The sequence below is a fragment of the Rhinatrema bivittatum genome, chromosome 12 (assembly GCF_901001135.1).
Source record: "Rhinatrema bivittatum chromosome 12, aRhiBiv1.1, whole genome shotgun sequence".
Taxonomy (NCBI): Eukaryota; Metazoa; Chordata; class Amphibia; order Gymnophiona; family Rhinatrematidae; genus Rhinatrema; species Rhinatrema bivittatum.
Window position 1 is genome coordinate 36,450,050 of NC_042626.1, and position 14,904 is coordinate 36,464,953.

Below are 14,904 nucleotides of genomic sequence, written 5' to 3' on the forward strand. Positions count from 1 at the left end.
TCACCCTTATATATATCAAGCACTTTGTGCTCACAACTCTGCCATGTCTGCAGACCCCTTCTCATAATCAATGAGGTCCATATTCAGACAGTCCGGATAGCAAAGTTAGACGGATAAACTTATCTGGCTAACAAATAGCTATATTCAATAATGCAGCTGCACTGCTGAATACAGCCGGCTATCTTAAGGTTAAGCTGGCTAGCTTTAGGACAGGTTTATGGATTGACCAAACTTAGCCACCTAAGTTAGTCAGCTAACTCTAAATATTGGAATTAGCCGGCTAACTTAACTTCTCCCAGTTACGCTCCCGGAATGCCCCGAACTTAGCTGGCTAAATTCTAGCTGGCTAGAATTAGGCTGGATAAGTGCCCAAATATTCATTTAGCCAGCTAACCTCTGAGGTACTACGTCCTACGCCCGAGCTATCTTCAGGAACCTGGTAAAAACCTGGCTCTGGTCTCATAGAGGGACACAAAGAGGATAACTTTCAAACAACTCTGTGTGACCTCATATACAATGGGCCAGATTTGCAAAAGTATTTACACGCTTAGCAATGGGTTTTACACATGTAAATACACTTTACCCATCTAAGTGGGGTTTTGAAAATTGCTACAATATATGCCATTGAATTGTCCATAGGATTTACTTGCTTATGTGCATTCTAGACATGCAAATGTCTTTTGAAAAACTGCTACAATAATATATTAATTTTACACGAATAGCTCCTTTGAAAATTCATCTGCAAGCATAAATGATCCTGCGGACATCTACTACAGAGTTTTATAATTTTTGCATATCAGGTACATGCAGATTATATATATGAAGAATATACATGTATTATATATACAATATATATAAAGAATATAAAAAAATATAAAGAATATACATGTACACACATATGTATACATAAATATTTCCTTATGCACAAACATTTGCAATGCTTTGAGAGCGCATACTGGGGTAGATTTTAAAAAAGTGCGCCTTCGCGTACTTTTGTTGGCGCACCAGGTGCAAACAAAAGTACGCTGGATTTTAGTAGATACGCGCATAGCCGCGCGTATCTGCTAAAATCCAGGATCGGCGCGCGCAAGGCTGCCGATTTTGTGCAGCCGGCGCGTGCCGAGCCGCGCAGCCTGCCTCCGTTCCCTCCAAGGCCGCTCCGAAATCGGAGCGGCCTCGGAGGGAACTCGCTTTCGCCCTCCCCTCACCTTCCCCTCCCTTCTTCTATCTAACCCACCCCCCCGGCCCTATCTAAACCCCCCCCACCTTTGTCGGGGGATTTACGCCTCCCGGAGGGAGAAGTAAATCCCTGTGCGCCAGCGGGCCGCTAGCGTGCCGAGACGCGACCTGGGGGCGGTTCCGGAGGGTGCGGACATGCCCCCGGACCGCCCCGGGCTGAAACCACGCCCCCGGGCCCGCCCCCGAAACGCCATATCCCGCCCCCAAAATGCCGCGCCGATTGGCCCCACCCCCCTCGAAAAACCCCGGGACTTACGCGAGTCCCGTGGCTCTGCGCGCGCCGGCAGGCCTATGGAAAATAGGCGCGCCGGCGCGCAAGGCCCTGCTCGCGTAAATCCGGGCGGATTTACGCGAGCAGGGCTTTTAAAATCCGCCCCACTTTTTCTACCTATTTTAAAAACATGTACACCTATAATTTCTGTGCAAAAAAACTATGACTTGCTCACAGAAAACCCTGTTTATGCACGGAAGTCAGTATATTTTAAAACATGTTTTCAAAACATCTACTTGTTCACCCAGTCCTTCTCCAGGTCATTAAGCCCTTCCTTGTTTTTCACTCTGAACTCTCCCCAGTTCACCCAGACCTCACACCCAACGAATAGTAGAAAATAAATTAGTCTGATATCAATTGTGCAAGATAATTAGCAAGTGAAAAAGTACACAAATAAATTGCCAAATGTACATGCATAAGTCTCTTAAAGCAACTTACGCGCATATCTCTTGAGCTTGCTCCTGAACACCCCTAGATTCCCCCTTTTTTGCACGCATTAATGTGCATGCAAGACCAAAAATATGCATATACTGTTGATGCTTATAAAATAGCTTATATACAAATACAAGTTACTTATGCATTTATATGCTAATTTTACATGTGGGGCAATCCATGAAGTTAGCATGTAGCATATTTAAGACTAACCGGAGAAAAATCTTTTTCACTCAACGCACAATAAAGCTCTGGAATTTGTTGCCAGAGGATGTGGTTAGTGCAGTTCGTGTAGCTGGGTTCAAAAATGGTTTGGATAGGTTCTTGGAGGAGAAGTCCATTAACGGCTATTAAATAAGTTTACTTAAGGAATAGCAACTGCTACTAATTGCATCAGTAGCATGGGTTCTTCTTAGTGTTTGGGTAATTGCCAGGTTCTTCTGGCCTGGTTAGGCCTCTGTTGGAAACAGGATGCTGGGCTTGATGGACCCTTGGTCTGACCCAACATGGCAATTTCTTATGTTCTTAAATGTTTTGAAAATTCATCCCAAAGACTACTAAAACTCTCTATATTACCCATTAGACAGCATTACTGCACTACCTACTCTCAGATTGCACTAAACAACTTATATTTGCACACTGATTCTTTGCACTACCTAGACTTGGACTGAATACACTACCTTTGAATTTACCTTGTCTATGTTTATTAAAAATGTCATAATCACCTATACACTAGGCCCAAGGCAATGTACAAATTTCAACATATATAATTCAATGAAAAAAGATATCACAATTAAAATGCCATCAAAACATAGAATTTATGAAGTACAAATACAAGACACACGATACAGTACAATGCGCTTGCCATGAGAGAAATAGCTGATTATTATGGAAGCACTAACTAACTGCAGCTAGCATAGAAACGCCCGCTTAAAGAGCACTGTTTTCAACATGGATTTTAGATTTGTTAAGCAATCCAATTGCCTAATCTCGTTTGACAATGAGTTCTAGAAGCTAGGTGCATCATCGGAAAAGGCACATTCATAATTAACGGCCAAGCGAGCCTGTCGAGCTGAAGGAATATCTGAAAGACCATGCTTTTGAGACATTAATGCACGTGGGACAATATAACCAGACCAAAGCACTGGCCCAGGGAAGTTTGTCAGAGTTGATTAGTTTGTTATGTAATTATGTTATTATTATTGAAATTATGATACCTAACCGCTGTATACTACTGCACTGAATGTTAACTATATTTATTGTCACCCTGCTCCATAATTACTGTACAGTACTGTAACTCTACTAGTGCCAAACCTGGTCAGTGAAGACTTTTCTTTTTCAGATTGCTCTGCCTCAGGAAAAATTAGAGGGATAGGCCGCTTGTAGTATGGTGACCAAATGGTCTCATGGCAGAAGGAAGTAACTGAGCCAGACCAGTTATTTGTCCCATTGTATCTAAGGCTCAACGCGCGCAGGGGCAGATTTTCTCAGGTTATGCGCGTAGCCTTTAAAAATCTGTCCCTGTATTACCAGGTGGAGGACTTGGGTTCAATTCCTAGGTCAGACCTTTCATTTCCTGTGCCACTTGGGGTGAGAATGCTGCAGAAGCAATATTCAGAGCCCGCTGGGGCACCAAAAAAAAGAGGGGTCCAGGAACATTCTGGTACAGGGCCAACAATTACACTTGTAAGTTGCTATCTCATAAGAGACTTATGCGCATACTTTTGGCAACTTATTGGCATTATTTTACTCCTGCTAATTATCTTGCATAATTGATAACAGACGTGTTTATTGTCTACTATTGACTGGGTAGGAAATCTGATGAACTTGAGAAGGATAGGGCGAACTGATGGTGGAATCGGAAAATTTCAATTATGTGGACATGTTTTAAAATATATTAACTTCCATGTGAAAATCTGGTTTTACATGGACAAGTGCTACTTTGTTCTGCATGTAAAATCACGCATATATTTTATAAATTGGTAGTAAAAGTACACATGTTCAATGCAATGAAATACTTTTACAAGTAAGCATACATACATACACACATATATTGAGAGCAGTCATGCGTATTTTATAATATGCGCTTATCTCATATGCATAAGTTATAAAATATCATAGATCTCTGTGTAGCCATATACGCTTGTATATGCAGCCATGAAGAGTTGCTTAAAAATTATCCTCCTAGTACACAAGTTATCCTCTTTTGCACGTAATTTCCAAAAGTTTTCAAAGAGAAAGTATGCATGTGCTTTTGCTTTGAAATAGTGGAAAGTCTGTGAGTAAAAACTACTCATAGAGTTTCTCAGCTTTGAAAATTACCCTTGTAATGTGCTATTAGATGTGTATGTATATGTATTTCTATAATAGTGCATATGTGCCATTTATTAGCCTCTTAAAATATATATTTAGCGTGACAGTACAGTTCTGTATCAGAGAAATATCTGAAGTAAGCAAGCTGCTGACATAAGATATGATGTAAAATCCGGTTAATTTCTGCTTCATGTAAGGAAACACTAATAGAATGCAAATGGATAAAAGGATGCAAAGACAGCATCATTTGTAAGCAGTATGAAGAAAAGAAAAGGGGTCAAAGGGTTTTATCAACAAACCCAAGAAGACAGGAGGAAGGTTGACTGACTGTAACTAATTATAATGTGCAGATATTTTATTAACTTTGTGCTTAATTACTTCCTTCTCAGCCCTGATTTCATTATGTTTCTTTTCTCTACAATCTCTGCCTCTAACACCATCAACATCTTCCACATGCTTGACTCTTCTTTCAAGGAAATACTCTACTCAGCCATAATTTTCTTCTCTTCCAACCGTGATTCCTGCATCTTTTTACTCTACGGACTTTCTAAGCCTTTATTCTCCAAAGTCTAATAAGTGTAAAATGCTGTTTTTTGTTCTTTACGAGAACTAAAAAATGCAATCACGCTACCTTTTTTCCCCATAGATCTTCATTTTGCTTCTTTTCAGGTCACCATTCAATATTACCTTACTAGTTTCCTTGACTATACACTATTGGGCCTGTGTTACGATTTTTATGGATCCCACAGGAGAGACTAACAGACATACCTTGGACCAGAGATCGGAGCGCAGACCGTCAGCAGGTGGTCAATAACCAGAATCAGACAGGTGATCAGGACAAGTGGCAAATAATCCAAATCCAGAGAGGCAAAATGTCTGGGCTGGCAACAAGCAATCCAAGTGCAGAATCCAGCAGAAGGTCGGGGCAGGGAGCGAGCAATCCAAGTGCAGAATCCAGCAGAAGGTCAGAGCAGTGAAGAGAAGAGCAGTGAAGAGAAGACCAGTGACAGAACTTACACACAATAGGACTCACAAGGCAGGACCAGGAAGCAGGAAGAACACAAGGAGCAGAACAATCAGCACAATCCAGGAGAAGCAGCAATTCCTACTCACCAAGCATGTTGCCAAGGCGAAGGCCTGCAGGGAAGAAGCTGCTTAAATGCTGCTGCATCAGAAGTCTTCCACGGGGTCTTTCAGTGGGGGGAGGGTGGGTTTGGCATGGTGGGAAGAAGGGGCCAAACATCCTGGTTCATCAAAAATCAAACAAAAGTCTCACATCGCATTCCTCTCAGAGGAAGCCGCTACGGCTACTGACAGCAATCGGCGCACTGGGGGAATGTCGCGGGCAGCTCAGAATCTCGTTGTTTTCTAACAGTACCTCCCCAGCAAAGTCTCTTCACCTGTCTCCTAGGTCTGGGCTTAGAAGGAAAGCATTGATGAAATTGATGAATAAGTTTAGGAGCTTGAATATTACTGGTGGGCTCCCAAGAATTTTCCTCCGGGCCATAATCTTGTCCATGTAAATCCAAGATTTTGTCTACTTCATACTGTGTATCATCTTTAATTATTGCAGGTGAAGGTTGTCTCGGTTTTCTAGTAGGCCAAGACAAAATTGCAGGATTAAGGAGGCATACATGAAATACATTGTGAATTTGAAGGTTGGAAGTTAGTCTGAGTTTATATGTGACATTTCCTATTTGTCTCTCAACTGGAAAAGATTCCACAAGCTGAGGAGTGAACTTTAATGAGGGCAATTGTAATCAGAGATTGTGGGAACTTAACCATACCAATTCTCTTGGATGGAACTGTGGAGATTGTCGATACTTCAGATCCACCCATTTTTTTAGCTTGAAACGTGGCCCGTTCCAGAAGCTGATGGGTATTTTGCCATAGATCGTGTAGTTCTTGGGTAGTGAGGATGATGGCTGGACATGTTGATGTTGTAGTAACAGGCAGTGATATATGAGGATGATGTCCAAAAACCAGATCAAAAGGTGAAGTTCCTGTGCCTTGGTTAACATGATTATGGTACATCTCGGCCCATAAAAATAAGGAAGACCAATTGTTCTGACGTTGGTTCACATAATATTGTAAAAAGGTTTTAAGTGATTGATTAGTTCATTCTGCCAATACATTAGATTGAGGATGATAAGCTGAGGAGAAATCAAGCTGAATTCCAAATTTTTTACAAAGTCCTTTCCAATAATGTGCAGTAAACGGAACTCCTCTATCAGACAGGATGTGATGAGGAAGTCCATGTAGTCGAAAAACATGCTGAGCAAACAATCGTGCATACTCCAGTCCAGGGAGAGCAACAAAGTGGACCATTCTTGAAAAGTGATCCACAACCACCCAAATCGTATTGTTTCCTTCAGAAGATCTGTGATGAAGTCACTGGCAATGTGGGTTCAGGGTTTCTCAGGGGCTGGTAGCAGCTGAAGAAACCCCCAAGGTCGAGACCGGGAACTTTTGTTGGCTGCACACATAGGACAGGAAATGCCTTTCCAGAAGACGTGGTAAAGACTAAAAGTGTGAAGGATTTCAAAGGGGCATCGGATAAACAATGTGGTTCACTAAAAGGCTAGAGGATGGGAATAAATAAAAAAGCTTAACCGGCACGGAGCAGCAGTTATTACCCTTAAGAGAAACATGGGGGTAACCTGCACGGAGAAGCAGTGACTGCCTTGGGAAGCTTGCTGTGCAGACTAGATGGACCATTTTCATCTTTTTCTGCCGTCATTACTATGTTACATATTGTCTGGTGTCATTTTTCCACTGAGGCCACCAATAGAGTTGAGAGAGATGCTTCTTAGTTCATTGGAGTCCTGGATGACCTGCAAGAAGAGAGTCATGGGCTCATTGAAGGACTCATTCTCACAACTGTTTAGGGACTACTGTCTTCCCCACCGGAACTGTAAAAATAGAGGCAATCATGATTCGGGCTGCATCTATAATATGAAGAAGTAACTCAGGGGTTTCATCAGGGTAAAAACTTCTGGATAGAGCATGTGTCCGTTGATTCTTTTCTGCTGGGCAAAAGAGCAAGTTAAAGTCAAAATGACTAAAAAATAGAGCCCATCGGGCTTGTCGGGGATTTAGCCATTGGGCATGAGAAAGATATGCCAAATTCTTAAGATCGGTGTAGATTGTGACAGTATGCTTAGCTCCCTCTATTAGAAGACACCATTCTTTCAATGCTAACTTAATGGCAAGAAGTTCCCAATCACCTATGGAATAATTATCGGCAGAAGAACATTTTTTAGAGAAATAAGCACAGGTAATTCATTTCCTAACTGTATCTGATTGTAAAAGAATCACTTCAACTCCTACCAAGGAAGCATCTACTTCGACAATGAATGGTTTGGTGGGATGCTGAAAACAGGGATCCTTGACAAATTTTTCTTTAATTGTTGAAAGGCTTGAACTTCCTCTAGGGTCCAATTGTGTATATCTGCCCCTTTTCGGGTTAAGGCCTGAGTGGAGCTGCCAATAAGGAATATCCACAGATGAACTGATGATAATAATTAGAAAAATCCCAAAAAAACACTGTAATGTCTTGAGGCCAGTCCAGGATTGACTTGAATTTTTCTGGATCCATCTGTAAGCCGATTCAGGAAATTATATATCTCAGAAAAGGTAATTCTTGATGAAAGGCATATTTCTCTAACTTAGCATATAACTTATGCTCATGCAAACATTGAAGAACTTGTCGTATATGGTCTTGCTATTGGTTCAATATCTTGGAAAAAATAAGAATATCATCCAAATATACGACGACAACGTGGGAAATAAAAGGTCTCAAAATATGTCATTTACCATAGCTTGGAGCACTGTTGGGGTGTTGCATAGTCCAAATGGCATGACTAAATATTTGTAGTGGCCATCATGTGTGTTGAAAGCAGTTTTCCCATTCATCTCCTTCTCAAATATGAATCAGATTGTAATCTCCCTGTAAGTCTAATTTAGTAAATATCTGTGCTCCTCTGAGTCAATCAAAAAGATCTGTGATGAGTGGCAAGGGATACCGATTTTTCTTAGTAATGGTGTTCAGTCCCTGGTAATCGATGCAAGAGACCAATCTTTTTTCCCAACAAAAAACACCCAGCTCCTGCCGGGGAAGAAGAAGGTCTAAGGAACCCTCTGGCCAAAGTATCCTGAATAGCCTCTGTTTCTGGAACTGATAGTGAGTATACTCCTCCCCGAGGGGGCATTTTTCCTGGAAGTAATCCAATGGAGCAATCAGTCTCGATGCGGGGAAAAGGTCTCGGCTCGCTGTTTACTAAAGATATCAGCAAATTCTGCAAATGGAGTGGGTAACCCCAGAAGAGCTGGAATAGAACACTGAATTTTGAGTGCTGGTGCCCTTACTTGGATCAAACAAGTCTCATGACATTTTGAACTCCATTTAGCCAATTGCAAGGAACTCCAATCAATGTGAGGTTAGTATAACTTTAACCATAGTAATCCCAATATAATCTGGTTGACAGCAGATGGTAGAACATATAAACTGATATTTTCTTGATATAGAAGGCCAGTCTTCATAGTCAGAGGTGTTGTGATTCAGGAAATCCTTTCCGCCAGGAGTTCCCCTGAAACAGAAGATACCATAGGAGTGACTCTCAAAGGTTCAGTGGGAATTTGGTACTGCTGCACTATACTTTCTTCAATAAAGTTCCCGGCCACCCCCGTATTTTAGGCAGCTTGAAGATGGATTGGTTTCTTATTCACTGAAAGACTTACCGGAATTAGGATCTGTGGAGAGGAAGCCAAATGACCCAGGGTGGCTTCTCCTACCAACCCTAGGTCTGAGAGTTTCCCAATTTCACGGGACAAGAAGCCACATAATGGCCTACTTCAGTACAATACAGACAGAGATTATGTTGCCAACATCACTGTTGTTCTTCAGGCGAAATCCTGATCCAGTCCACTTGCATGGGTTCCTTGGAGGAGGGTCGAGATTCCTGAGGTTTGTTGGGAAGGACTGGGAGTTGAAACGTAGGTGATAATTGTACTGGATGATGAAGGGAGGCTCTCTCCCAAGATCTTTCTTGAAACCTAAGGTCCAGGTGTATTGCCAGTCGAATCAACTCTTTTAATGAATCTGGTAAGGGTGTGCATTCGTTTTGAACTTAAATGGAAAACGCAACTTATTTTTTTTTTTTAACTTAAAAAAAAGATGAGGCTTAAACGATCGGATTTCCAACTTATTCAACATAAGCTATGTTGAATACGTTGGAAATCGTGATTGTTGATCTAAATAAAAATTTAAACCCCTCACCCTCCTTAATCCCCCCCCCCAAGACTTACCAAAGCTGGCCAAAAGTTCCGTGAGGGTCCGGGAGCAGACGCGTGGGGAATCACGTGACGTCCGCGTCACGTCGGAGTGACGCCGCGTCACTCCGACGTCACGTGATTCCCCTCGGGTTCGCTCCCGGAACCCTCGGGCCCAAAAGGCACTTTTGGCCAGCTTGGGGGGGTCAGGAGGCCCCCCCAAGCTGGCCAAAAGTTCCTTTTGAGCCCAACGAGGGGTCCGGGAGAGAACCCGAGGGGAATCACGTGACGCCGCGTCACTCCGACGTGGCACCGACGTCACGTGATTCCCCTCGGGTTCGCTCCCGGAACCCTCGTTGGGCCCAAAAGGCACTTTTGGCCAGCTTGGGGGGGTCAGTAGGCCCCCCCAAGCTGGCCAAAAGTTCCTTTTGAGCCCAACGAGGGGTCCGGGAGCGGACGCGTGGGGAATCACGTGATGTCCGCGTCACTCCGACGTGACGCGGACATCACGTGATTCCCCACGCGTCCGCGTCCGCATCCGACGTGGCGCCGACGTCACGTGATTCCCCTCGGGTTCGCTCCCAGAACCCTCGTTGGGCCCAAAAGGCACTTTTGGCCAGCTTGGGGGGGTCAGGAGGCCCCCCCAAGCTGGCCAAAAGTTCCTTTTGAGCCCAACGAGGGGTCCGGGAGAGAACCCGAGGGGAATCACGTGACACCGCGTCACTCCGACATGGCGCCGACGTCACGTGATTCCCCTCGGGTTCGCTCCCGGAAACCTCGTTGGGCCCAAAAGGCACTTTTGGCCAGCTTGGGGGGGTCAGGAAGCCCCCCCAAGCTGGCCAAAAGTTCCTTTTGAGCCCGAGGGGTCCGGGAGCGAACCCGAGGGGAATCACGTGACGCCGCGTCACTCTGACGTGGCGCCAACGTCACGTGATTCCCCTCGGGTTCGCTCCCGGACCCCTCGTTGGGCTCAAAAGGCACTTTTGGCCAGCTTGGGGGGGTCAGGAGGCCCCCCCAAGCTGGCCAAAAGTGCCTTTTGAGCCCAACGAGGGGTCCGGGAGCGAACCCGAGGGGAATCACGTGACGCCGCGTCACTCCGACGTGATGCCGCGTCACTCCGACGTGGCGCCGACGTCACGTGATTCCCCTCGGGTTCGCTCCCGGAACCCTCGTTGGGCCCAAAAGGCACTTTTGGCCAGCTTGGGGGGGTCAGGAGGCCCCCCCAAGCTGGCCAAAAGTGCCTTTTGAGCCCAACGAGGGGTCCGGGAGCGAACCCGAGGGGAATCACGTGACGCCGCGTCACTCCGACGTGACGCCGACGTCACGTGCTCCTTGCAAAGGAGTTCAGGAATGGCGTCCTGACCCCGCTGGACCACCAGGGAGTTTTGGTAAGTCTTGGGGGGGGGGGGGGGATTAGGGCGGGTGAGGGGTTTAAATTTTTATTTGCACATATGGACATAGACTCAACTTATGGAATTCTCCATATGTCCATATTGACCGCAAATGGGACCCCCTTTCGACTTATGGACTTATGAACTTAAACTTTTGGTCTCCACATCCCTAGAATCTGGCGGTTCTTGTCCAGCCAATTCATCCTTTATGGATTCTGACAGTCCTTGGTGAGATGGCTATAAGACTATCCTCTCCCTACCGTAGTTCAATGGCCAAAGTCCGGAACTGAATCACATAGTCTTCAATGAAGCAAGAGCCCTGACGAATTTGTAATAGATCAGAGGCTGCAGAGGCTGAATGTCCTGGTTCATTGAAAATCAAACAAAAGTCTCAAAGAAAATGGTCAAATTGTCCAATAAGGGGTCGTCTCATTCCCAAAGGGGAGATGCCCAAGCTAATGCTGAGCCCTCCAGCAGAGAAAGAATGAAGGTGACCTTTGTTTTGTCAGTAGGAAATAGTGGCACCTGAAGTGAGAAGTGCATGTTGCACTGGTTAATAAAACATCTGCATTGGCAAGGATCACCAATGAAATGAGGAGGAGATGGCAATCGAAGAACTGAATTTGTAGATGGACTGGGAGGAGCCGGTGTTGGCGAGGATATGGCAAGTGCATCCATTCATGCCACAAGTCTTTTAAGAACCCCTGTTGCTTGATCCAGAACTCCTTGCTGTTGCTGTACCGGAGTTGCCAGGCCAGGAATGGCTTGTAAGGCTGTTAGATCTACTGGAGCCATGGCCTCGGCAAACTGTTATGATTTTTGTGGATCCCACAGGAGAGACTAACAGTCTTACTTTGGAGCAGAGATGGGAGCAAAGACCATCGGCAGGTGGTCAATGAACAGAATCAGAAAGGACAAGCAGCAAATAATTCAAATCCAGAGCAGGAAGAATGTCTGGGCAGGCAGCGAGCAATCCAAGTCCAGAACTCAGCAGAAGGTTGGCGCAGGCAGTGAACAATCCAAGTTCAGACTCCAGTAGGTCGGGACAGGCAGCGAGCAAACCAAGTTTAGAATCCAGCAGAAGGTCAGGGCAGGTAGCGAGCAATCGAAGTCCAGAATCCAGCAGAAGGTCAAAGCAGCAAAGAGAAGACCAATGACAGAACTTACACACAATAGGACTCACAAGGCAGGACCAGGAAGCAGGGAGAACATAAGGAACAGAACAATCAGCATAATCCAGGAGAAGCAGCAAACCCCTACTCACCAAGCCTGTTGCCGAAGCATAGGGCTGCAGGGAAGAAGCTGCTTAAACGCTAGCTGCATCCGACGTCTTTTGCAGGGACTTCCAGCGGAGGTATCTGTCATGGCGGGAAGGAGGGGCCAAAATGGAGTGTGTCTCACGTCACGCCCCTCTCGGAAGAAGCCACTGCTGCTGCTACTGATGGCAATCGGTATGCCAGAGGAATGCCACGGGCAGGTCAGAATTGTGTCATTTCCTAATAGCCTGATATTCAAAGACTATTGGCTAGTTAACTTCCTCATTTGCTAAACTGTAATAGGGCTGTAGTATGCAGAAAACAGCTTTAACTCATTAAAAAGGTTGATTTTGTGCGACAAGTAAGCGCATCATGTGGAAATATTTTGCAATGCGCATTAAAACTTTTGACCACTAATTTTTATGGAAATATTTAAACACACAAGCAAAATATGAAGATGAGGATGGTTTAATACTTCTTGCAATATTATATTGTACATTACATCAGGAAATATCACAGATTTGGGGAAAAATATCAACACAGGAGTTATTTTGGGAAAAACAAAACACTTCAGCCGAAAACTGGTTATTTCTCACAATATTTTCAGGCTCACACCTTCCTAGCCCACCTACTAAGTTTTAGACCAATAAAAAGAGCTTCCGAGCAGCTAGTTACTTCCTATCAAAATGTGTGCCCACTATAATCTGCTTTTGGCTACATTGCAAATTAGGGAAGCAAACCAGTAGCATCAAGAGGCTGAAATGCTACCCATTCCTGAGCCATAGCAGAAGGTGAATGGGCAACCAGGGCAGGTGGGTTCTGCATGGGGTTAGGGGTCTCACACCACATTGGAGATGAAGCTGGACCCAGAGGGAGTGAATATTTTGTGTCTGTGCCACATTGCTTGGTCTTCCTGAGGAATTGATCAGAAGGTACCATTTGAGCTCACAGGCCATCAAGGCATTATATGAGGAGCTGAAAGATGAAATGGATTCTGTCACAGGCAGATCTCATGCCATTCCAGGCCTTGTGAACTGTTGAGCTCACTGCATTTCATAGCCTCTGGCTCTTTCCAAGCCACTGTCAGTAGGGAGAATGTCACAAACAAGCTTTTCAAGGTGTTTGCACCAAGTGCTGTGTGCCATGTGTTTGCATATTCATGATCACATCAGATTTCCCTTACAGAGGCATGAGCTGCAGGCTGTGGAGATGGATTTCTGTGCTGTTGCACAGTTCTCTAATATTTTGGGTGCCACAGAATCACACGTGGCTATAACCCCCCCCCCCCCCCCCTCCCCTGTCAGAGAGAGTTCTACCACAACTGCAAGCTCTCAATGTGCAAATAGCGTATGGGGCCATTTATCTGGCTAACTTTAGACCTGATCGATAACAAGTCTAACTTATCTGGCTAACTTAACCAGATTGGTCCGAATATAAGCACTCATCTGGCTAAGTTAGTCAGATAACTAACTCCTCCCGTTATGCCTCCCTCAAGCCCACTTCTTAGCCAGTGAACTACTTAGCTATAAAAGCAGTTATCCAGCTAAATGGTGGCTGCTCAGTAAATGCAGATATTATTCAGCCACTGCCACTTAGTGGATAAGTTGTTACTTATCCGACTAAGTGGTGCTGAATATTGGGGCTATTGTCTCCTCCTCTTGCATTCTTTTCTCAATACAGATTGTACAATCTATTTTTTTTCTTTGCACCCTGGCAATAAAGATGTAGACCTCTGTCACTTTAATTTATGGATCCTCTTTCTGTTTTCAGATCACATTTGCAAACTCATCCCTCTCCTTTTGCCTTAAATCCTTAGCTTCTTTCCTCCAATGTCCCACGGCTATTACTGAAGCTATAAAAAGCAGCTGGGATTAGGACTAGCAATATGTACTTTATGCACACGTACACAAGCATGACTGACACAATGTAAATTATGTAATTAAAAAAAAATCACAAAGGTACTATAACATAAGGTAGGCCATGGAGCAAAGAGGCTACAAATAGAAAAAAATATGAAAGCAAAAATGTTACTGCAGCTGATGAGTGTAAGGAGCTAGCCACAGCTTTTCCTTGTCTTTAGTGGTAAAAAAGGAATGTGGGATAGAATGCGGAAAGGGAGAGAAGGCCCGCACTGCAGAAGACAGGGAAGTGGCTTTACTAACCTTTCAAAGGTGTCAAAGCAGCTGTGGTTTCTTCTAAAATAAAAGAAAAAAAAATTACTGTTAGATCAAAGCTAGAAATGGACTGTAGCATGGCTCTGATTTTTCTTTACATCTGTTTATATTTATTGCAATCTGTTACCCACATTTTTGAAAGAATAGCATCTAAGGCAAAGGACATCGTATTAAATATAACAATAAATGAACATGGACATCGAAATATAGGGCGTGATTTTCAAAGCAACCTATGTGCATAAAACCCTGCTTTATGTCTGGTAAGTGATACTTTGAACATCATTTAAGGGTCAGTGTGAAACCCCATTTTGCATACACTTTTGCCTGCACTAGCGAGAGGCATACTAGGGGCGGATTCGGGACAGAGAAAGAATATATGTGGATACTTTGATTTTCTAAAGTAAGCATATAAATATATATGCAGAAAGTTAAGCCTGCTCAGGAGAGTATGTGTACGCATGTATTAGGACAATCTGCAAATTTTCATAAATTAGCTTTCAAAATTCGATGTACAGTTTCAGGGTACGAAGTAAGTACCCGCAGACTTTAACCTTACA

The 14,904-nt window shown here is 44.1% G+C and overlaps 1 protein-coding gene across 8 annotated transcripts in view; it reads right to left on the reverse strand.

Annotated features, from left to right (window-relative positions):
• The window catches only part of LOC115074156 (neurotrimin-like), a 1,324,894-nt gene that overhangs the window by 1,597 nt on the left and 1,308,393 nt on the right, over nucleotides 1-14,904 (reverse strand). For all 8 annotated transcript variants that reach the window (XM_029573369.1, XM_029573367.1, XM_029573373.1 and 5 more), the window contains one exon: nucleotides 14,336-14,368. In XM_029573369.1, the coding sequence (XP_029429229.1) occupies nucleotides 14,336-14,368 (33 nt within the window). The remainder of the gene's footprint in view (nucleotides 1-14,335; nucleotides 14,369-14,904) is intronic.